We start from the raw sequence: 23576 nt of genomic DNA, 5'->3' as shown, positions 1-23576 counted from the left end.
TCCACATGTGCCTGGGAGAGAGGCTGTTCCTGCTGGGCACGGGCGTGTGGCTGGAGGGCTGAGTGGAGGAGATCTGCCTAGCTGTGGATAGCACCGTTGACTGGCTGCGGCCTGACAAGGCAGAAGGAAGGCCGCCCACCGTCTGTCCTGGAGCCAGAGCGCATCATCTCCAGTCCTTGGGCTCTGCGAATGGTGCCAGCAGCCCCTGGGTTCTCAGGCCGTAGGCCTCAGACTGAGCCAAACGCCGGATCCCCTGATTCTGAGACCTTAGGACTGAGCCCCTCTACCTATGCTCCAGCTTGCAGCCAGCAGCCAGTGGGACCTCAGGTCTCCTAAATCCCTCCACACACCTGTGACCCACCTACCTACCTGCTACCTGTCATCTATCTATCATCTATCATCTACCTACCATCTGTCACTTATTTATCTACTCACCTACCTACCTACCTACCTACCAGCAATCCATCTACCTACCATCTAGCTAGCTAGCTACCATCCCTCTGTCTACCTACTACCTCTCATCTACCTACCTATGTTTTCTCTGTCATCCAACTCTCTATACATCTGCCATCTATCTCTTTATTTATCATCCATCACCTACTTATCTACATCTATGTTTGTCTACCATCTCTCTGCCTATCCATCCATCATCTCTCAACCCATCTATCTTCTACCTACTTAGCATGCATCCATCCTCACCTATCATCTACCTGCCTATGTCTACCTATCATCATCTATTCATCTATGTCTACCTATCTATACCTATCTATACTCTATCATCTACCTGTCTTCCTATATCTATCTATCTATCCTCTGTACCCTACTTGTTCTATCTCTCTGAATAATTCTAATACAATATTTTTCTTGGAACTACAGCACCACTTAACACGTGGGCCTTTCTGAAGATTAGCTGTGATGTAGAATCTGAAAGCATGTCAGTGATGCCCTGTGCTCTTTTGTACGTTAGAATCTGCCTGACTCTTTCGCCCTCTGATGGATCAAAACATGTGGCTTTGAGAAATCACAGCAAGCTAGAAAGTTCACAGTGAAGAAACAAGCTTTCTAAAATTCCTGTTATCGCGTGAAATCTCAGAATCTCGTCCCTGGCACCACAAACTGCTGAAGCTTTCCATGGAGGGGCAGGCTCACTGTTCATTTGGAGAAATTGTCACCCAAAGTCCCAGACTGGGGAGCCAAAGTGGATTCTGCCACCTTCCATGCAATCTGAGTGTTGTAGGAGGAGATCATGGAGTCAGACCTGCTCACCGGCCCCTCAGAGCACCAAGCCCCGGGCAGTGAAGTCTGCTGGGGCAGGCTGTGTGGCAAGGTCCCAGGCCATGGCTGCCGCACCACTAACGGGACGCCACCACAAGGCAGAGGCAAGGGACATCCTGGATGACAGGCGTGTGCCCAGTAACGACCTGGCCCACCGTGGACCGTGTGTGCCACCGCGCTTCTGAAAGAGAAGTGGCCCTGGAGGCTGTGCTCACCCCGACAGAGGAGCCAGCACCTTCCCTGTCCATGGGGATGCCATGAGCATGCCGCTGCACTGCCAGTCACAGGCAAGCGCAGCACACACAGCCGGACTGTGCGGGCATGGGGCAGGGGTGACAAGTGGCTGCCGCTGGTGTGCACACTCACACGACTACACTTGTGTCCTTACGTTCAAGTGAGCTCCTGCTCAGACACGAGCTCTCTGGTGCACCAGGAGAGGGCTGTGCCCTGCGGCCGCAGCCATCTCCTGGGCCCGCAGCCCTCACCTCAGGCGACACAGGAGGCCCGCGGCCTAGCTCTCAGGGAGCCACAGTCTGGATCTGGGTATTTTTAACATGTAATTTAATTTAGCTCTCCCAAAAGGCAACGGTGAGAAGATGAAGGAGTCTGATTTCTACCAGCCTGGAGGTAATCAGAGGGGTGGGCACTCTTTGCTGGCACTAACAGGATAATACCTCTAAACAGTTACGACACACACATGCGCCCTCCCTGATAACAAAGCCTTCCTGCTTGGAGAGAAGTGTCCAGCAACCCTCGGACCTTCCACCTTAACAGCCGGATCTCCCACCCGTCTCTTGCACACAGAGATGGGGCTGATCTTTCAGAAGGCCTCAGGCACACTGGGGGCAGGCGACAGGCGAGCCCCAACTGAGCTCCGACTGTGCGCCTGCCCCGGACGGTAGGACCATTTCACATGTGGAGAAACCAATGCACACAGAACCCTCTCCAAAGTCAAGTGGTGCCAGAAGTAAGATATAAGCCAGGTGGTCACCTTCCCTGTGGGAAATATGTGTCTACCTGAATGTATACTTTTAACCAAAGCTTCCATTCAGTCAACAAATATTTATTGAATTTCTTCTATATACAAGATACTAGGAGAGCTGAAAAGATAAACCGCACAGACCTTCCCTCTAGGAACCTTAGAGTTCATGTGAAGTAAGAGAAAAATAATCTATACCTGATCTTAGCCAAAAAGCCTAGCAGCGTAGAAAAATAATGTGCAATTGTAACATAAACCAGCAAGATCACGTGTTCCAGGCCAGCCTTGGCAACACAGCGCCTGTCATGCCTCCATCATGGCAGGAGGCTGGCAGACGTGGCAGGGCCTTGGGGCAGCGTCAAGAGCTCCTGACTGCCCTCATACCCAATCTCAGCCACCACGCATCGATCACCAGGAACCTGCCGATCCCAGTGCAAGCGTGAATGGGTCTCACAGGTGGGCTGGTGGGAGCTCCCTGGGGCTCCGTGGGTGGCCGGGCAGTGAGCTTTTGCTTTGAAGGTGGACAGGCGGAAGGGGAGGCAGGACGGGGTAACTTCCACTGGACCTCCCAAGCAGTACCTTTTTAACTTTTTTTTTTTTTTTTTTTTTTTTTTTTTTTTTTTTTTAGTAAAGGGATCTCACTAAGTTGCCGAGGCTGGCCTGGAACTCGTGATCTTCCTGCAGACCTGGGATAACATGCCACGCCACCGTGCTGGGCCACGGCTGTGCCTGAGTAAGGAGTGGAGCACGGGCTGAGCACCAGGCAGAACACCTCAGAGCTGGTGCTCCCGGGGGCTTCCCTGCGCTGGCACCCTTTGTAGACGCTTCCCAACAGAGACCTCCCACAGACCAGAGAGCCAGCCAACTCCTGTCGCAGACAGGGGCCTGCACAGCTGGAAACTCCAGTGCTAGCCTTAGCCTTTCGCTGCATCCCTCCTGGTCTCCCATCGACCTCATGGGCCTTGCAAATGCATATGTGCGCACACACACACACACACACACACACACACGCACAGGTGCACACCAGCGGACCCCAGGCCAGGTCTGTGTCTGAGTGGCAGGGGTGGAGCAGAGGTGCACTGGCCCCTGGTCACTGCCCAGGTTCCATCTCCATGCACAGGGGCCTTCTGTGGCCTTCTGCAGTCTGTCCTGGGCAGCGGGCCAGGCCTCTGCTCCCCGTCTGGTGGGGGTGTTGCAGGCACAAGCCCCCACTGAGCTCTTGCCCTCCTGACCCCAGGGCCAGGACTTGTGGGGCCCTCACTCCAGTCTGCCTTGAGCAGACCAGGACAGCAAGACTGGAAGAAGGAAGTGGGCTCCGCAGCTCTGCGCTGAATGGTGAAAAGATCCATTAGCCCACAGGACGTGGCCCTTGCCAACTGCGCCCAGTCGGCTCATCCTGGGCCCTGCGCTGGGGGGAGTCGCCCAGAGGTGCGGCTGCACCTGGCCTGGCTCAGCTCTCGGGATCCTGGAAGGCTGCACTCAAACGCGACTCTGAAACCAGAGAGCCCTGAAATGGAGCTGCCTGATGAATAATACACACAGGCTGTGGGGATCGAGGGGCTGCCCCCGGTGGGGACGGTGGGAGGTGAGCAGGGGATGGTCAGAAGATGTGCCCAGAGCCATGAATTTTTAATATTAATAATGTGTTCAGTGCTTTGCTGGAAGCCCTTTGTAACGGTGATACCAGCTCTCCAATTGACTCAAGCAGGAAGAGCAGAGTCGGGTCCCCAGCGCTCATGTTCCCAACGAAGCAGGGCCGCCCCTCCCCAGAACATGCCTTCCTCTACACTTGGCAGCCGCTGGCTTGTCCAAGGTCTCCCGTGTTGGCCAGAATTCTACAGAACACATAGGGCAGCAGCCTGGCCCGGCTGAGGAAAGAGAGAACCAGGCCCCACGGGTCCCAAAACAAGACCCACTGCCTGCTGGTCCCCAGCACACAGCTTTGCATCAGACATCCACGCACCCTGTGCTGCTCTCCCGCCAGAACCACAACAGCACAAGACTAGGACAGGGAGGCAAGGTGGTCCAAGCCCAGGAGGGCAGCTTTCCTAAAACCCAGCACGAGGCGTGGCCCTCGTTAACACTGATCACACAGCCCAAGTGTGTGCGTGTGGGTATAAGGAGGTGTACATGTGCACATGTGTGGGGGTGTGCATGTTAGATGTGTGTGCAGACCAGTAGGGAGGTGTGCATGTGTGTGGGAGGTGTGTTTGTAGACTGTGTGCATGTGGTTTACAGGGGTGTGCATGTGTGGAGATGTATTAGGCATGTGAACCTGTGGGCTTATGTAGGAATGCACTGTGCATAGGGGTATATGCACACACATTTGTATATGTAGGTGCATTGCATAATTTTGAAGGAAAGAATGCGGTTTGGAATTCAAATGGCAATCCAGAGATTCTCCCCTCTTTGTTAACTTTTTAATTCTTTTTTTTACTTGAATTTTTTTTCAGAATCCATGCTGCAGTAGATTCTGATTGCAATGCCCTAGGGTGCCCCATGCACCACCCTGCCCTCTGGAGACAGAGTGGTTAGAACCGCTACAGAAACATCCAGGTTGATGGCCAAGCTCGGTGACTCCAGGCTGGGAGTGGGCACTTCTTGTCCTGCCAGGACGGAGAATACTGACACAGACCTGAGCAGCTAAGACAAGCCACCTCATGGGCTCCCAAGTGGGTTCCTGGGGACCCTGCGCTGACTTGGATCAGAACGAAGGCTTCTCTGCAGAGGAACCCAGGCCTGGCCACACAGGACAGATAAACACATCTCCTGTGGCTGGGCTCTGGTCTCTGCTGCCCACCTCCCCAGGAGAGCACAGCCCAAGGCAGGCCAGCACCTGCCCAGAGGCTGAGCTGATGTCCAGCGGGACCTAAGCTCTAGCACCTGTAAGGCTACAAGTGCCTGGGGCGGAGGAGGGACAGCAGCAGGAAGAGGTCTGTAATCGGCTAGAGGGTTGCTCCAAGAGACCACCCTCAGTAGGAGGCCCTGAAGTCCCTGGAAGAAAACCCTGGGATGAGTCAGTGGAAACATCTGCCCAGAGAACCACTGCAGAAGCCCCAGCGGGTGGGCGCCGCCTGCTCCACCCTCCTTTGCTTAGCACATGGCCAGCCCCTCCGGGAAGGGGTGTGGAGGTCCAGTATGTGAGGGGCTGTGACTACCTGCAGCCTGGTAACTTTTAAGTTTCTGCCAGAGATATGGTTATTTAAAGGCGATGGGCAAACAGGAGGCTACCTGGGGGTGACGGGTACCATGGACAGGGCCCATAGCATCCTGGACCCAGAGCCAGGGCAGAGCCCCCATAACTGAGCCCCTATCTCCTCCACATGACGCTCCAGCCTATGTGTGTGAGCATGGGCTGAGACAGGAAGAGTCCCCCCGGTGAGGCCCAAGGGGACAGCTGAGGCCATCACAGAGCGGCTTCTGCAGCCACAGCCCGGCAGAGATATATGTGCAGGGGAGCAGCTATGCCCTTCACGGGCCAGATGCTGTGCTAAGTCTGGCTGGCTTAGCAAGAGCAAAAACCACAGGACGTCCAATTAAACCTGAAGAAACAGTGAAGACTTTTGAGTGTAAGTATGCTCCCAAGTACTGCATGGGACATGCCTACACTAGAAAAGCGCTCACTATTTATCTGAAATTCAAACTTGACTGCATGTCCTCTATTCTGACTGCAATCCAACCACAGATGGGCAAAGGGACCCGGCAGAGACGCTGTGTGGCTGCAGGGCCCCTCCCCCAGCACTGCGAGGCCTCCAGCAAGACCAGGCGGCAGCCCGTGGACAGAGGGCCAAGGCTGCCAGCAACTCTGCTTCAATCTACCCTTTCCACTCCCGAAAGTCCCAGGAAAGCCTGGGATAGATGGTTACCTGTCCAAGGCCCAAACCCAGAGCAGATTAAAAGGGGATTCGAAAAATCAGGAACGGGGGCTCTCTTGCTCCAGAAAGTAGTGAGGTAAAATGTGCAGCTGTTACTTGGCCAGCATGTGGCTCTCTAGAAAACAGAACGGGAAGGGGTCAGGCCCGATGGGCAATTCATCCTGCGGCTGCACATGTCCATCAGCTGTGGCCAGGCCCCCAGTCACCCCAAGGGCAGGTCTCCAATCACAGTTCAGGAGGCAAAGGTGCCTCCCTCCCAGAGCATCCTCTGCTGCGGCAACTCTGACACAGAGAGAGGGTGCCTCTGGGAGGCTGCCTCAGTGGTCCACCCCGGCCCGTCAATGTGGTCCTCACACACAGGCACCTCCAAAGAATGCCCTTGGCATTCCACATGCAGGCTTGGTGGTCAGTGGCACTCCTGCTGCTTGAATGCTGGTGCCAAACCGTTGCACAGGGATGGCTCCCTTCCCTTCACAAGCACTAGCTGGATAGGAGGCAGGGGTCCCAGTGCTGGCCACCACCAGGAGTCTTCTAAACTGCTGGTTGCCAGAGTCACCTTCCCTTATGCAGGTGGGGAAGAGCTGTGGTTTGGGGATAAATCTGACGAGATAGATATCCAACACATATGGTGTTGATGGAAAACATAGGCACCCGCCACACTTAACACTGACAGAAGAGACAGGTGTCCATTACAGGTGAGTTGATTGAGGACAATGTGGTATTGTCAGAAGAGACGGATGTCTACCACACATGGGGTTGATTGAAGACGTGGGCATCCACCACATGTAGTGTTGATGGAGAACACGTGTTATCGACAGAAGAGACGGGTGTCCACCACACATGGTATCAACAGAAGAGATAGGTGTCCAACATGTGGTATCAACAGAAGAGACGGGTGTCTACCACACGTGGTATTGACAGAAGAGACGGGTGTCCACCACACATGGTATCAACAGAAGAGATAGGTGTCCAACATGTGGTATCAACAGAAGAGACATTTGTCTGCCACACGTGTTATCAACAGAAGAGACGGGTGTCTACCACACGTGGTATTGACAGAAGAGACGGGTGTCCAACACATGGTATTGACAGAAGAGATGGGTGTCCACCACACGTGTTATCAAGAGAAGAAACAGTATCCACCACATGTGGCATTGACAGAAGAGACAGGTTTCCAACATGTGGTATTGACGAGAAGAGACAGTGTCCAATACACGTGGTATCGACAGAAGAGACAGGTGTCCACCACACATGGTATTGACAGAAGAGACGGTGTCCACCACACGTGGTATCAACAGAAGAGGTGGGTGTTCACCACACATGGTATCGACAGAAGAGACGGTGTCCACCACATGTGGTATCAACAAAAGAGACAGGTGTCCACCACACGTGGTATTAACAGAAGAGACGGTGTCCACCACACGTGGTATTAACAAAAGAGGTGGGTGTTCACCACACATGGTATCGACAGAAGAGACGGTGTCCACCACACGTGGTATCAACAGAAGAGACAGGTTTCTAACACATGGTATCGACAGAAGAGACGGTGTCCACCACATGTGGTATGAACAGAAGAGACAGGTTTCCAATACGTGGTATTAACAGAAGAGGTGGGTGTTCACCACACGTGGTATCGACAGAAGAGACGGGTGTCCACCACACGTGTTATCGACAGAAGAGACACGTGTCCACCACACGTGGTATTGACAGAAGATACAGGTTTCCAACATGTGGTATTGACAGAAGAGATGGTGTCCACCACACGTGGTATCGACAGAAGAGACGAATGTCCACCACATATGATATTGACAAAAGAGACAGGTGTCCAACACATGTGGTATTGACAGAAGAGACGGTGTCCAACATCCATGGTGTTAATTGAGGATATGGGCATCAACAAGTGGTAACTTAGGACAGAGGTGTCTACCACACGTGGTATTGCTGAAGACACAGGTGTCCATCACACACATACTGTCTGAAGACACAGGTGTCCACCACATGCAGCACTGAGGACAGGCATCCTCCACACTTGGTACTGTCGAGGACAAGGACACCCACCACTTGTGGGCCAGGCCTCCGCCACATTTGGTGCTGACTGAAGACACAGGCATCCGCCATGTGGCATAGACTGAGGACACAGGCGTCCACCACACAGGCCACGTTCTAAGAACACGAGCACACACCCCACGTGCTGTTGGCTGAGGACATGGCAGCCACACAGGGCACTGTATGAGGACACGGCATCCACCACACTTTGCATTAACTGTATGAGGACATGGTGTCCACCACACATACTGTTGGCCGCCTGAGCCCACGTGGAGAGAGGCAGTGACTCCCAGCTAAACCCAGATAGGCCCCATCTTTCCCATCCCCAAAGACTCCGTGCTCCAAGTGGGAGTCCCCAGAGTGCAGATGGCACCCAGCCTCATCTGGGGAGGCCAGGCCAGGCGAGGAGCCGTGCCTGCCAGGGATGTGAGCCCTGCAGGCCAGTGTGCTGACCCTGAGCTCCCCAAGCGCGGGCCTCCCCGAGGGACCGGGGCTGGGTGTTACCAGGTGAGGTGCCAAGGGACCAGTGCTGAACATGGGCTGCAGACCTCAATGCCGCCCACTCTGTCCACAACGGTGGTGTTCACAGACTATTGGCTTATTCCATCTGGAACATTTTTCATGTCTTTCTTGAGTAAAATGGACAGAAGTGGACTGCCCATTTGTAGGCTCCTGTCTCCTGAGCTGGCAGCCAAGTCTTTCTGTCCCCATGTGGGCCTCTCTTTCCTGAGCCGTGAGGGAAGTGGCCACAGGGCAGGGCCTGGAGGTGCTGTGTGTCAGAGACACGGCAGCCACGCAGCCTGCTGGCACCCTTCCCATGCAGCCAGCGCCCTGTTCCTCCCAGGAAGCTTGGCTAGGAGACCAGACACATTCCTGACTTGGCTGTGGGGGCCGCCTCTGCCACAGGGAGCCCCTTCATGTCGTCAGGCATCTGCCCATCAGGGCGCCACACATTCAGCTCCCCAAAGATGCCCGTCTCAATCATCTCCTCCTGCCAGGGAATAGGGCAGTTGCCGGAGGCAAATTCCTGGAAGAATTCTGTGTCTGCCTTGTCAAAGACCACACCTTTGACCGTGGAAAAGGCACCTACATCCTGAATGTTCTTGGCATAAACAGTCCTGGAGTCCGGGATGAAGGGAGGGATCAGCATCCCTGTGAAGAGACAGGAAACACAAACAGGAGATGCACGCATTAGAAGGACCGCCCACACAGAGGACCGCATTCCCGAAGAGCAGAGAGAGCCAGTGCTCTCGGCAGACCCCAGCCCACAAAGTCAGGTCTGAAGTGTTGGACGGGCAGAGCTAGAGAGCCTGTGGTGTAGGTAAGCTTATTTTGAAGGCATCTCAGCCCTCATCCCCGCAGGCTCCCAGCCCTGAGCCCAGCCTGCCCAGCAATGTTCCAGCTTTAACCCTTGTGCTGGGGACAAGGCTCCCTCAACCTCTCCGTGGCCCAGGACGAGGGTGCCTGTCTGACCCCAGAGGGCACTGCATGCCCTTGAGACCCAAATGCCACATCCACTCTCCCAGGCAGCACCACAGGATGTGGGACATCATCCTCGAAGGCTGCGCTGTGTAGACTTCAGCCTCCAGCCCCATCCTCCTGTCAACCCTGTCCTGAGAGCCCTGCTGGCCCGGATTCCCAGCAGACCCAGCAGTGGCCAGGCCAGCCGACCTGGCCGCGGACTTGCCCTGGCTCCATGTGCTCCTCCAACATCCCGACTCAAACCCTCAACCAACTGGCCTTCCCTTCTGAGGGCCCCATGGAGGAGAGCCCTTGTCTCCTGGCGCAGCAACTGACCCGGGGCCTCCTGTCCCTGTCCTGATGACTCTCCCACATGAAGCCCCCCAAGCTACAGACAGGTCTAATGCCCCAAGCTGCTGGCAGTGCAGACACTCCCACAGGTCCCCCTTTAGGAGCACATGGGCATGCATACACAGACATACACCCAGGCACACAAACGGACATGTATGCACATGTACACAGACACCCATGGGCCAGCACATATGTACAGACACCCATGGGCAAGCACACGTATGCACACACACGGGCACACACATGCTCACAGACACAGGCACACCTACCAGCAGATAACACACAAATGGACACAGAGAAATACACACACGTACCATGCACAGACACACACAGCGTCCCATGCTTACAACTTGGCCACAGTGCGGTGGTGAATGAGCCACCCTGTGCAGGGTGGCAGCCGGCCGCACCTGGACCTCGGCCCCCTCAGGGCGCAGGCTGTGGAGGTGAGGGGCAGCAGACCTGGCCTGGGGGGCACGCGGCACCTCCCCTCCTGACCTTGGTGCCCAGCCCCAGGTGCTGGGAGGTGAGGAGAGGGTGGATGGCACCAGAGGGCCAGGGCAGCTGGGGTCACATAGCACCTGCTCTGCTGACCTCGAGTCCTCTGGGAAGCACAGACCTCCCCCAGACCCCCGCCCATGGTGCCCGACAAACCGGCCTCCAGCTGCCTCCAGCTGATGTCTTTGAAGAGGGCGTGGGCCCGCAGCCCGTCGCAGGACCCATCCCTGAAGCCAAGGCGCTTCTCTGGGTCCTTCTCCAGCAGCGCCTCGCAGAAGTCCTTGCTGGCCTGGCTGAACTTGTCCGGGTACTTGACAGGCTCGGAGATGATCCGCTGCTTGAGCTCCTTGTTCTCCACCTACAGGCCAGGGTGGGCAGCGCCATCTACTCAGGAGGGAGGGCTCACTCTGCCCAGGCGCTCGGGGTGAGAGGACCCCACTCTGCACAGGCGCCCGGGGTGGGAGGACCTCACTCTACCCAGGACCCAGGGTGGGAGGACCCCACTCTACCCAGGCATCCGGGTGGGAGGACCCCACTCTACCCAGGCGGCCAGGGTGGGAGGACCTCACTCTACCCAGGCTCCCAGGGTGGGAGGATCTCACTCTACCCAGGCACCTAGGGTGGGAGGACCTCACTCTACCCAGGCGCCCAGGGTGGGAGGATCCCACTCTACCCAGGCGGCCAGGGTGGGAGGACCTCTCTCTACCCAGGCGCCCAGGGTGGGGACGACCTCACTCTACCCAGGCGCCCAGGGTGGGGAGGATCTCACTCTACCCAGGTGCCCAGAATGGGGAGGACCTTACTCTACCCAGGCGCCCAGGGCAGGGAGGACTTCACTCTACCCAGGCGCCCAGGGTGGGGAGGACCTCACTCTACCCAGGTGCCCAGAATGGGGAGGACCTCACTCTACCCAGGTACCCAGGGTGGGGAGGACCTCACTCTACCCAGGTGCCCAGAATGGGGAGGACCTCACTCAACCCAGGTGCCCAGAATGGGGAGGACCTCACACTACCCAGGTGCCCAGGGTGGGGAGGACCTCACTCTACCCAAGTACCTAGGGCAGGGAGGACCTCATACTACCCAGGAGTCCAGGGTGGGGAGGATCTCACTCTACCCAGGCGCCCATAGTGGGGAGGACCTCACTCTACCCAGGCACCCAGGGTGGGGAGGATCTCACTCTACACAGGCGCCCATGGTGGGGAGGACCTCACTCTACCCAGGCACCTAGGGTGGGGAGGACCTCACTCTACCCAGGCACCTAGGGTGGGAGGACCTCACTCTACCCAGGCGGCCAGGGTGGGAGGACCTCACTCTACCCAGGTGACCAGGGTGGGAGGACCTCACTCTACCCAGGCACCTAGGGTGGGAGGACCTCACTCTACCCAGGTGCCCAGGGCGGGGAGGACCTCACTCTACCCAGGTGCCCAGGGCAGGGAGGAGTTCACTCTACCCAGGTGCCCAGGGCAGGGAGGATCTCACACTACCCAGGTGCCCAGGGTGGGTAGGACCTCACTCTACCCAGGTGCCCAGGGTGGGGAGGACCTCACTCTACCCAGGCGCCCAGGGTGGGTAGGACCTCACTCTACCCAGGTGCCCAGGGTGGGGAGGACCTCACTCTACCCAGGCGCCCAGGGTGGGGATGACCTTACTCTACCCAGGTGCCCATGGTGGGGAGGACCTCACTCTACCCAGGTGCCCAGGGTGGGGAGGACCTCACTCTACCCAGGCGCCCAGGGTGGGGAGGACCTCACTCTACCCAGGCGCCCAGGGTGGGGATGACCTTACTCTACCCAGGCGCCCATGGTGGGGAGGACCTCACTCTACCCAGGTGCCCAGGGTGGGGAGGACCTCACTCTACCCAGGTGCCCAGGTGGGGAGGACCTCACTCTAACCAGGTGCCCAGGTGGGGAGGACCTCACTCTACCCAGGCACACAGGGGAGGGAGGATCTTACTCTAGCCCAGGTGTCCAGCAGAGGGAGTGTCTCACACTAGCCCGGGTGGGGAGGATTCACTATACCCAGGCACCAGGGGAGGAGGACCTCACGCTAACCCAGGTACCCGCCCCCTTCTTGCGGGCAGCACTTGGGTCCACTCCATCCCAGATGTGCAATGTCTGCAAGCTCATTTCAGGCCAAAGGAATGAACTCAAGAACTGAGATCCCAGCGCCCACCAGGCAGGTGTGTCTAGGGAATCCTGGTTGGCTTATCAGCACAACTGCGTGACCACTCCACTTCAAAAAAGAATGAGCAGAAGCTAAAGCCAGTGCTGCAGACTGCAGAAGCAGAGATCCTCACTCTACATTCGTCTAGCGAGACAGACACCTTTATTTCTAGTCCTCCGTACTGAGGCACGGCCCACCACCACGAAGATCCCTCAGACAGGCGCAGTGTGGACAGCTGGCTTGGCCACCCATGAGCCCCGCGTGCTGCGGCGGCCTTCACCCACCTACACCTTGCAGGAAGCCTGTGGCCCTGGCCAGCAAGGGCTTTGGAATTTAGCTCTTCCAATGCAGACCCCAGACAGCTGCAGAGTGGGGCTGCACCTAAAGGCTCCAGGAGCCAGTGAACGTGTTCCCGTCAGGGCTGGACATGCAGGACTTGGCCTGGCTTCTGGTCCAGCCCCTCCCTCTCCACAGGACCTTGCCAGGGGAGCAAGCCACTTGCTGGCTTGTCAGGCCGGGGTGGGGACTGGCGCCCCCTAGCGTTCTCTTTATTTGTGGCTCTAATAACTAGAGAGACAGGGGCTTCCAGAGAGAGGGAGGGAGGCGAGCCAGGGTGCGCGGAGGCACAGCCCTGCGCCCCCCCCCCCCCCGCACGACCTTCAGGACAGCTCTGTGCCCGTGCTGCACAGTGGCTCCTGGTGTCCAGGCAGGAGCAGCGCTAGCTCTACTGACACAAAGCTCAGTGAGTCCATCCTAGGGCATGAGCCACCATGACCCCTGCCCCGTGAGCACTGGCCTGGCCACCCTGGGAGCTGGGGAGCTGGTCCTGGCCAGGGCTTGGGAAGGCCCAACCTTGTGTCCTGAACCAGGGTCCAGAGCCAAAGCGGGACACACACCATGCCTCCTCCTGGAAGAGCCAATCACGAGAAGCGGCCCAAGGAGGAGGGCAGTGCGCCTCGTGGGGGAGGGAGCTTGCCCCCACTGCTCCCTCTGTTGAAGAGGGTGGATTTGAACCCCTTGACCCTGGGTGCTGGTGGGCCCAGACACGCTGACAGTGGGCCTGTGATACCACCTCAAGTCAGAGCAGAGCCTGGGAACAAGTGGGCCTGTGCCCTTCCCGCGGTCCTCGGAACACCGGGGCACAGCCGCCGGGCCTCCCTGCAGGGAGCCCTGGGCAGCACCCACCTTCTCTCCTCGAGCTCGGAAAGGTCCTCTGGCTGCAATCATCTCATACAGCGTGACGCCCAAGGCAAAGTAGTCCACCGAGGAGTCGTACTGTTCACCGAGCAGGAGCTCAGGTGCCATGAAGCCTGCAACATCAACACGCCCGGCTTAGATGTGGCTGCCCTCGCGGCTCCGCCCGCGAATGCCGATGGACCCCAGTGTGACGAGCAGCCAGGTCTCGCTCGTGGCCACCACCCAGGGGAACTGGCGCTGGATGGAGGGAGCCCTTGCTCTCCAAGGCTCCCAGCCGCTCTCCACCCAGCCTGACTGGTCGTCGTCTGTAAGGAGCCTGTCCTGGCCCTTCTCCAGGTGCGGGGCCCTTCCACTGACCATTCTGTGTTCTCACACGGTGCGCCTGTGCTATGGCGCTGGGGCTCCCACTGATGTCCCCTCTGGAGGGCAACCCAGGCCACCCGTGCCCCTTGGTCACCACACACACCACCTCTTCCCTCTAAGACACCCCCGTGGTCAGTGCTGACCCAGCGCCACTGCCAGCCCAGCACGACGCCGGCCCCAGGACCTTGCCACAAGCTGTTTCCACTCTCCAGAACAGCACTGTCTTGTCCGCATTTGCTTGGCTTCCTGTCACCAGTTCAACACTACATTCTGTAAGAATTCTGTCTCCATCGTTTCTGACGGGAAAGACTTCATCACCAGCCCACGCCAGCCTCTCGGCTCCTGGACTCGCATGTGCAGGAGCCTGAAGGAGCATCCAGAGCCTGCGCCCGCTGTCCCACCCGGTTCTCCACCTCTTGGGTCAAGGGCTTGCTGAGGAAGCGCCCGGGGAAGCACCAGTGTGAGAGGGCTCCTACCCAAACACCTTGATCTCATCTCAGTACTGACATGGGTGGGGGCGAGTCCCCCCAGGCTGAGCGCTTCCTGGGCTTTTGAGACACGGTCCTGTCTTCCTCGGGGAGGCCAACCCCACCTGGCCCTGGATTCTCCCAGGCAGACCAGCTGCTTCTGGAAGCTGGGTGCCTTTGCTAAATGTCGACCGCGGTCCGTGGAGGTCCATGGCCATCTCTGTGGGAGTTCCCACATTATTGGCCTGGAGACTCCCTATTCACCCCTCTCCTGCCCTGTTCTATTCTCTTGCCATGACTGTGTCCAAACAGTGACTTCTGGCCTGGCCTTCAGTTTTCTTGAGTTTCTCTCCTCTTTCCCATCTTTTTGTACTTTGATCGACTTTCCAAGAAAAGTCAGCTGAGCGTTCAGACCTCCCTGTGGGCTTTTCACTGCTACACAGTCTCTTTTCTAAAGCTGTCTTCAGTCCCTGTGTGTGTCTGTCCCGTTGAGAGAGCCCGCCCCGTGGTGGATGTGGGCTCTCCTCCGGCCTCGTGTGTGGCCAGCCGCCTTGATGCCCCTGCAGACACACCCATGGCCGTGATTCGGGGCTGCCTGGGGTGCCGCCACAAGTGAGCCATGCACGGTCTTTGCTGCGGCTGGCTGCTACCCCCAGTGCTGGGCCCTCACCCTCCTGCTCCTCTCCACTCTTCCTGTGGGCTTATGCGTTTAGTGACAGGTGTGCTCAGGCACCAGCTTTGTCTGTGAGGAAGTCTGGGGCTACTTCCAAAGACCTCACCACATCCGCAGTGTCCCCCCTGCTCCGTCCCTGGGCTCCTGGCCCAGCGTGGGGAGTGGCTGGGAGGCTGGCCGGCTCACCAGCTGTGTGGCTCCGTGGGGCGCTCCATGCCTCCTGCGGGCTCACGGCGCCCTTTGGAACTTGTTCTGGGTTACTGCTAGGGGCAGTGCTGAGCTCACACGTCTGGTCTGTCTGGTCTGTGAAAGCCAGCTCTCTCCCCCTCACCCGGCCTCCTCAAGACCACACAGCCAGGGCCTCCCAGCTCGTCTTGCAGGCTCACGCTCCACCTCCTTACTGTGGCTCTTCCCCCAGAGGGGCTGGGGCAGCCTCCAACCAGGGCCGACCAGGTGAGGCAGGGCCCGACCGCTACCTACCCAGCTTGGCTGGTCCTGGCTCGCTCTGCCTAGGCAAGGGCAAGGGCGGACGCCCTCCTGCTCCCCAGGGCCCCCTCCCCGTTTCCCCTCCTGGGCAGCACCTGGCCTCTCCCTGGCTGGCCTGCGCTATCTGCAGACCTAGAGTCAGTGCCCCTCCCAGCGGTGCCTCAGGCCCTGCAGGGACAACTGAGCTGCACAACGTGGCCTCCTCCAGCCTGCTCCAGGCTCTGGGCACTCAGCAGCTCCCAAAGCTCTGCACCACCAGGGCCCTGTGGCTGCTTGCAGACAGGATGCAAGTGGCTTGCCAGGGCACAGGCACCAGCCATCAGCCATCTTGGCTCCTGTGCTCTGGACCACTGTGCGTTAAGCCCCTGCCCTCCAGACAGAAGGCGCTGTCCCAGAAGTGGGGCTGTGGCCGCAGCCATGCAGGCTCCAGGGAGTTCCGGGCCTCCGTCACTCCAGCCAGCTCTGTAGGCCACACGTTGTGTTTCCCCAAGCAGAATTCAGGGCCTCCTACTCTTCACTGCCACCCGTGAGGGGCTGACCAGTCACAGTGATGGAGGGCCAGTTCTGAAGGGCCAGGGCATGGGCTGCAGGACTAGGGACATGGCCCAGGCCAGGGTGGGCCCACTCAGTGACTCTGAGTTCTGTCAAGCCCATGGGTCTGTTTTCCGGGGACCTCCCAGTCCTTCAGCTCCCGAGGGAGGTGGTGCTGTAACATGCTCATGCCATGACCCCTAAGAATTCACAGGACTCAGCCCCACGGGCCTGCAGACCTTCCCACGTTCTGCCTGTCCAGCAACGAGGCTATCAGCCCAAGTTCTGCTCAGATGTCGTGAGAAAGATGTTCACGCCTAGATGAAACCCAGTTTCTAGACTCTAGATAGCCCAAGAGAAACTCCACCAGGCGCAGGGACCTGGTCGGCCCCCAGGACAGTGGCTAGGGGCCTTTCGGACTGTCCCACACTGTGGGGCCTGCAGAACTCCTCTTCTTGCCCAGCGGCCTGCCCGGGGCCCTCAGCAAAGCCGATTCTGCGGGTGTCCCAGGAGCACAGTGTGTGGTAGAGGGTTCTGTCCCAGATACCTAAGCCTCTTCTGCCCTGACTCCCGGTCCTGGCTCAACACCGAGGCACGGCATCAACCGTTTTCTGCAGTGCCAGATGCCAGCACTGCAGGATGGGCGCCACGTGGCTTCCTGCTCACTGTCAACGCCATGGAGGGGCCTAGTTGGGAGGCTGCAGGAAAGGGAGAACCATCAGAAGGCAGCTAGGCCACTTTGCTGGACACCTGGCCTTCTTGCTTCAGCATCCAGGGAACTGGTCAGGGCACAGTGGAGCCTGGTTCCCAATGTGCTTGGTGACGGCAGTACACGCTGTTCACAGAAATGCATGGTCCTGTGTCTGCCTGGGGTTCTGGCGAGCCAGAGTGTGGGCAATGGGGCCCTCTGGTGGCCAGCTTGGCCATCACACCCTGCACTGGCCAGGCAGAGCTGAGGGCCTCCCCTCCACTTGAAGGCAGTACGGAGCCTGCCTGTCTCACAAAGGCAGGTGCAGACTCTTTGCTGGGCTGGGGTGCTCAGGCTGAGCTGCTTCCAGAACTTCTTTTCAGACCTCCCTCACTCTATGGAGCTCTGGGCACCCATCAGCTACTGACCCCCACGCTGGACAGAAGCAACACCCCCATGAAAGGCCAGGGAGACTTGTTCTTTCCCAGAATCCAGGGGCAAAAGCTCCTGCCCCATTGAGATGTCCCTCCCCAGTCAGGCTGCCTGTGGAGACGGACCACCAGGCGTCAGGGATAGGCCACCGTGGTGTCAGGGACAGGCATAGGCAGAGCCCTAAACATGTGCAGCTCGGGATTCCCCTGCACAAAGCAAGACCTGAATCCCCCCCTCTGCACAGTCCTGACTTCAAGGGACAGAGCCTTCTCTGCAAAGCCACAAAAACACAGGGAAGAGGGAAGGCAAACAGAACCCTGAAAACAGAGCAGGACTGCGCAGGCCGGCCGGCAAATGGCCACGTAAATCCTTACCACAGCCCTTGGGGAGCGTTAGAACCAGGGGCTGGGCGAGGTTGTTATCCAAGGCTACGTGGGCACTAAGATGGGCCTGGAATACACCTCCATCACCTGACATGGCTGGTCCCTCCTCTGCATGAGCTGCCTCCACTCCTCCCGGAAGGATGAGAGGGAATGAACGGGAGGAGGAGGGTCTGCCTGCTGCCAGTTACACACTCACAGACACATGCACTCTCATGCACAGACAATGGGCTCAAGCATGGACATGCAGGCATACATAGACACATGTGCACAGATACACGTATACACAGAGAGGTGTGAAGCCTGCATCTGCACACAGACATGTGCATGCACGTGTGTGTCCCTGCTCCTTGGTGAGCACCTGGGGGCTTTATTAAAGCCATGCTAGGTGGGGTGAGCCCCACCCTTGCTGTGGCATGACCCATGGCATGAACCCTGGTTCCAGCTCTCCTCCATTGGAGCTCTAGGCAAACATATCCAGCCAATTGCCAAGAGTCACTGCAGCTGTGTCTCCCCCGCAGCCACCCATCAAGGCTCAGAGGGAGCTGGGTCTGCCCCTGCAGAGGACACCACGCTGCTGAGCTGCTGGGAGATGCCCAACGGAGGCTGTGTGCCAAGGAGGGCAGCGAGTCCCTCCCACACCCAAGCCACGAGACCCACACACTTCTAGCCCAAGAGGCCGACACACCGCTCCTCAAGCCTTCCCTTCCCCCCCTCACCTGGGGTCCCTGCGTAGCCCTTGGTCTTGGTCTGCCCGTCCTTCAGCTCCACGGCCAGCCCAAGGTCAGAGATTCTGACATTGCCTGAAAGCAAACATGGGCTGAGGTCACACAAGGCTCCACAGAACAACGGCGCCTGGGCCACAGCCATCTCTTTGCAAACACCACACGGACATCAGACACATAGCACACACATATACATGCTACACGTATACACACATACACATCACTCACACCCACATATACATAGCACACATACACAGAGCACACATTATATACATATTCATACCACACATATGTACACAGAGCACACACATATACGTGCCACATATATACACATTACTCACACCCACATACACACAGCACACATACACATATATACAGAGCACACAGCACACCATATACATACCACACACATGTACACAGAGCACACACATATACATGCCACGATGTACATGCATATACATACCACACACATCACACATATGTACACAGAGCACACACATATACATGCCACGATATGCACACATATACATACCACACACACGTACACAGAGCATACACATCCACATGCCATGCACACACCACACACATGCCACACATACATCATACACCCCCCTTCCTGGCTGACGACAGAGCCCAGGGCCACAGAGCCGACCGCAGGCGCCCAGGTAAAAGCCCCCGCCCACCCCCTTGCCTCCTGGTGCCAGGCTCTGCACCACAGCGGTGCGTCCACACCTCTGCTGCCTCTGCACAGGGAGCCTGAGGCTCACCTCTGCCCTGCGTCTCAGCAGCTGGCCACGTGCAGGCACAGGCAGGCACAGGTGGGGCTTTGGCCAGATGCCCGGCTGTTCCAAAGTTCACGCGGGCAGTGCCTGGGAACATGCACCCCAGCCACTGTGTGCCATGCCTCTGCCACTGTCCTCAGGACCCAGTGTCCATGGGGAGGCCCAGCCCCCAGCAGCCGCGGGCCTCACCGTCGTTGTCCAGCAGCACGTTCTCAGGCTTGAGGTCGCGGTACACGATCTGCCGCTGGTGCAGGTGCTCCAGGCCGCTGATGATCTGGGCCGTGTAGAACACAGCGCGCGGCTCCGGGAAGCCAGGGTTCTCCTCGTCCACGTTGTAGATGTGGTACCTGGGAGCAGACCACGCAGGGGGCATGTGCCCGGGGTCAAGGAGACAAAACCACAGACACAGCACGGCTCAGCCTCCATGTGCATCGGGCAGAGCCCGGCAGCCATGGCTTTGGCTCCCCCGCACCTAACCGTGACTGTTAACGGGAGAAGGGCTGCCTGGGAGCCCCACCCCTCCTCCCTGACCCCAAGGGCCTCAGGAGGCCACCGATGGGGAGGGGGGCTGGGCCTTGAGCCCACACAGCTCCCAGCCTTGGTGCCTGTAGGCCGTCTCGCCCAACCTGCACCCTGGACAACCTGACGCAGCTTCTCTTTTCCTGCCCCTTCCCCCAGGTCCGCCCTTTCTTGGTTTGCCAACATCTCACAGAACAAAGCCACTGCCAAAAAGAGGTGAGCGTCCCAGCCACAGGGAGAGTGGTGCAGACCCAGAGCCGTCAAGCCACAGCAAGGCAGACGTGGCACCGTGTACGGTGCGGTCGCCCCCAGTGTCCCAGTGCCCGCCATTGCTGCCGCCCTTCTCGCCCCTCCTGGCCCTCTGTGGTTCTGGTCTAGACCTCAAGCTCATCTGGACCACAGACAGCCAACCGGGATGGGAGAGGTGTTAGCACGGGGCCTCCAAACGGCAGCTCCCTTCCATGGGAAGACGCACCAGTGCCTCACCCGCATCAACAGGCCTCCCGGCACTCTGAAGCTGGCCATTGGTATGAGGCAAAGGCAGGTAGTGTCCCTGCTGGAAGGAGGCCTTTCCTTCTAAGACCTGGAGATCTGCCCTGCCCAGGAGCCCAGGGCCAGCCTCGGAGCTGGCCCAACCCTGGCATGAGCCACGGCCTGTACACATCCCAGCGTCCTCCATTCCCAGCACCCCAGGGGGGCGCTGAGGGGTGAGCCTGAGACCGACATGGCACAGGTGGTCCCCAGGCTCCGACCCCGCCGTGGCCGAGGCAAAGGCAGACTTCCGAAGGCACGGGCCTCGGTGGGGCATCCGCGGCCGGCCAGGGCCACACAGCTTTACCTTATGTCGCCTCCGTTCATGATGGTCATCACCAGACAGAGGTCGGTCTTGGTCTCAAAGGCGTAGGCCAGGGAGACTATGAACCTGCTGTGCACCTTGGCCAGGATCTTCTTCTCCACCATGGCGCCCTGGAAGCAGAGCAGGGTGGGCACTGGGCTCGGGCCTTGCCACACACATAGGAACAGGCTGCACTGGTCTTGAACCCAGTTTCCAAAAAGCAGTTGAAGTATCCACTTTACCACCCACTCCACAGAGGAAGCCAGCGCATGACTGCACGGGCTGGGCCCTCACATCACTCTAGACGCCCCCCTCCCCCGCCAGCCTGCCCTCCCTTCACTCCAGCCCTGTCTCTCTGTCCTGCAGCTTGGCTTCCTTGTTCTTATTCTGAACCCCATGAGGTCTCATTTGTGACCAGGACAGGGACAACAGGTCCACTCCACATTAAGACCCATTAGGAGACTGAAGCCAAGAGAGGCCTCTGCTCACTGGATTAAAACTGGATTTATTATGGTTGGCCTGATAGAGAAAATATATCTCAGTAAAACTGTTCTTTTGTGTGTGTGTGTGGTACTGGGGGTGGAACCCAGAGGCTTTTCTACCTTCCCAGACCTATTTTTATACTTTATTTGAAAACAGGGTCTCACTAAGTTGCTGAGAGCCTCACTAAGTAGCTGAGGCTGGCTTTGAACCTGTGTGATCCCCCTGTCTCAGCCTCCCAAGCGCTGGGATTACAAGCGTGCGCCACCACGCCCAGCTTAAAGCTGTTCTTTAAAAAGTACTGTTGGAGCCAGGCCTGTAATTGCAGTACTCAGGAGACTGAGACAGGAGGATTTCAGATTCACAGCCAGCCTCAGCAACTCAGTAAGACTCTGTTTCCAAGTAAAAAAAAATTTTTTTTTTTTTTTTTTGGTGGTACTGGGGTTCCTGGAAGCCCTTCTACTTCCGGGCTACACTCCCAGACCTAGTTTTTAACTTTATGTGGAAACAGGGTCTCTTAAACCAGCGAGGCTGGCTCCGAACCAGCGCGATCCTCTTGTCTCTGCCTCCCAAGCGCGGGGATTACAAGCGTGCGCCACCACGCCCGGCATCAAGTAAAAAATTTAAAAACAGGTCTGGAGCTGGGTGTGGTGATGCACACCTGTAATCCCAATATCAAGGCGGCTGAGAGGAGGATTGCAGATTCGCAGCCAGCCTCAGCAACTTAGCAAGGCCTTCTGCAACTTAGTGAGAATCTATTTCAAAATAGAAATTAAATAGCGGCTCAAAGGTAGAAAGCCCTCAGGTTTAATCCTCAGAACCACAAGGAAAAAATACCACTGGACCACCACGCGCCCGGTCACTCAGGCCACAGACCCCACTGCAGCCTGCCCAGCCACGTGCCAGTAGCACCTGGTGTGCGTGGCCTGTGGTGGCTGCTGCCCAACCCTGAAGGCCCCGTCCACCCTTGGTACTTGGCATGGCGGCACTGCAGCCATGGAGCGTGCCCCGTGGACACTGAGCAGCTTTTGCTGATCCGACTCTAGCTGGCACCAGCACCAGTGGGGAGGGGCGGGCCAGGCAGTCAACCCAAGCATGCTCCCCACTGCTCCCACCCCGGAACACTCATACTCAGGAAAAGCAGTCATGCACGCTGCATCCAGACAGCTTCTACAGCAGTAAACAGGGCCGACAGAGACCTGCCCCAGTTCCTCCCGCGCCTCTGTCACTGCGCAGGGAAAGACTAGAGACCAACCCTGAGCTGCCTCCCGACGAGGGCTCCCCTCCAGCGTGCCCAGGAGCCCAGCCAGGACTGCGCGAGCCGGGCCACGTCCAGGCCGTGCCAGCACGGGGTGTGGAGGAGCTGGACCCAGAGCCCCCTTGCCTGGTACCCCTTCCCCCAGGAGCCCAGCCAGGACTGTGCGAGCCGGGCCACGTCCAGGCCGTGCCAGCACGGGTGCCAGCTGCTGTGCCAGCACAGCAGCCACCGTGGGAGCTGGACGCAGAGCCTCCTCACCTGGTACCCCTTCCTCTTCTTCAGCCTCTTCTTGTTCAGCTTCTTGCAGGCGTACATCTTGCCAGTCGCCTTCATCTGGCAGGCGGACACCTCCCCAAAGCCGCCTTTCCCCAGGACCCTGAAGTCCAGGAACCAGTCCTCCCCGATGGGCTGGGCCTCCAGCCACTTCCACTGTAGGAACCGCAGGAAGTGCAGGCTGTCCAGGTACTCCTGGAAGGGCGCCTGGCTCAGGTGCGCCAGCGTGGCCTGCAGCAGGGGCTGGAAGAGCCCATCCTGGCTCCCTGCCGGGCCCTCCTTCACCGTGGACACCGTGCCCGCATCCAGGAAGCTGCAAAAGAGCTTGGCCTGGGGCTGCAGGTACTCCGCGAGGATGCTCTGTGCCTTCTGTGGCCGCAGGTCATCATCAGCTGTGTCGTAGTCTTCGATGTCTTGCCAGAGCCCCAAGGCCGGCACGTGCCTCTCGGCTGTTCTCAGGAACTGCTGGAAGAGCCGCTTGCCGATGGGCTGCTCGGAGCACAGGCTCTCGAAGTCCAGGCCGAGGCTGTCCCGGAGGCCCTCGCACTTAGACAGTGGGGGCAGCCGGAGCTTGGACCGGTACTTCTTGTCCCTGGAGGACGGGGCGCTGCTGCCGTCGAAGCTGCCCCGGGCGGCGATGAAGGCAGAGTTGGCCACCACAGTCTCCAAGGAGCCGAAATCCATCCTGCCGCTCCTGCCTGGCCGCGTCAGTCAGGTGGTGCCATCAGCTGAGGCCGAGCCGGTGCCCCACAGTCCTGACCTGCTGCCCTTGGCCTGTGGCCTTTCCTGCCCTTGATGGGCAGGGAAGACGTCCTGGCCCAGACAAGGATTCCTGGGACCCG

General features: G+C 58.4%; 1 protein-coding gene across 1 annotated transcript; it reads right to left on the bottom strand.

Annotated features, from left to right (window-relative positions):
- Positions 1–9028: 9028 nt before the first annotated feature.
- GRK1 (G protein-coupled receptor kinase 1) lies at positions 9029–23418 on the bottom strand (the record flags this gene model as incomplete). Its single annotated transcript, XM_080690298.1, has 7 exons — positions 9029–9327; positions 10639–10840; positions 13831–13955; positions 18582–18665; positions 19559–19716; positions 20727–20854; positions 22720–23418. The coding sequence occupies 7 exons, from the start codon at positions 23416–23418 to the stop codon at positions 9029–9031; spliced, it is 1695 nt and encodes a 564-aa protein (XP_080546424.1).
- Between the last annotated feature and the right edge of the window lie 158 nt (positions 23419–23576).

Source organism: Muscardinus avellanarius (assembly GCF_963383645.1).
Source record: "Muscardinus avellanarius genome assembly, chromosome: 2".
Taxonomy (NCBI): Eukaryota; Metazoa; Chordata; class Mammalia; order Rodentia; family Gliridae; genus Muscardinus; species Muscardinus avellanarius.
The sequence above is the reverse complement of the archived record's forward strand: the minus strand, read 5'-3'. Positions and strand labels throughout refer to the sequence as shown.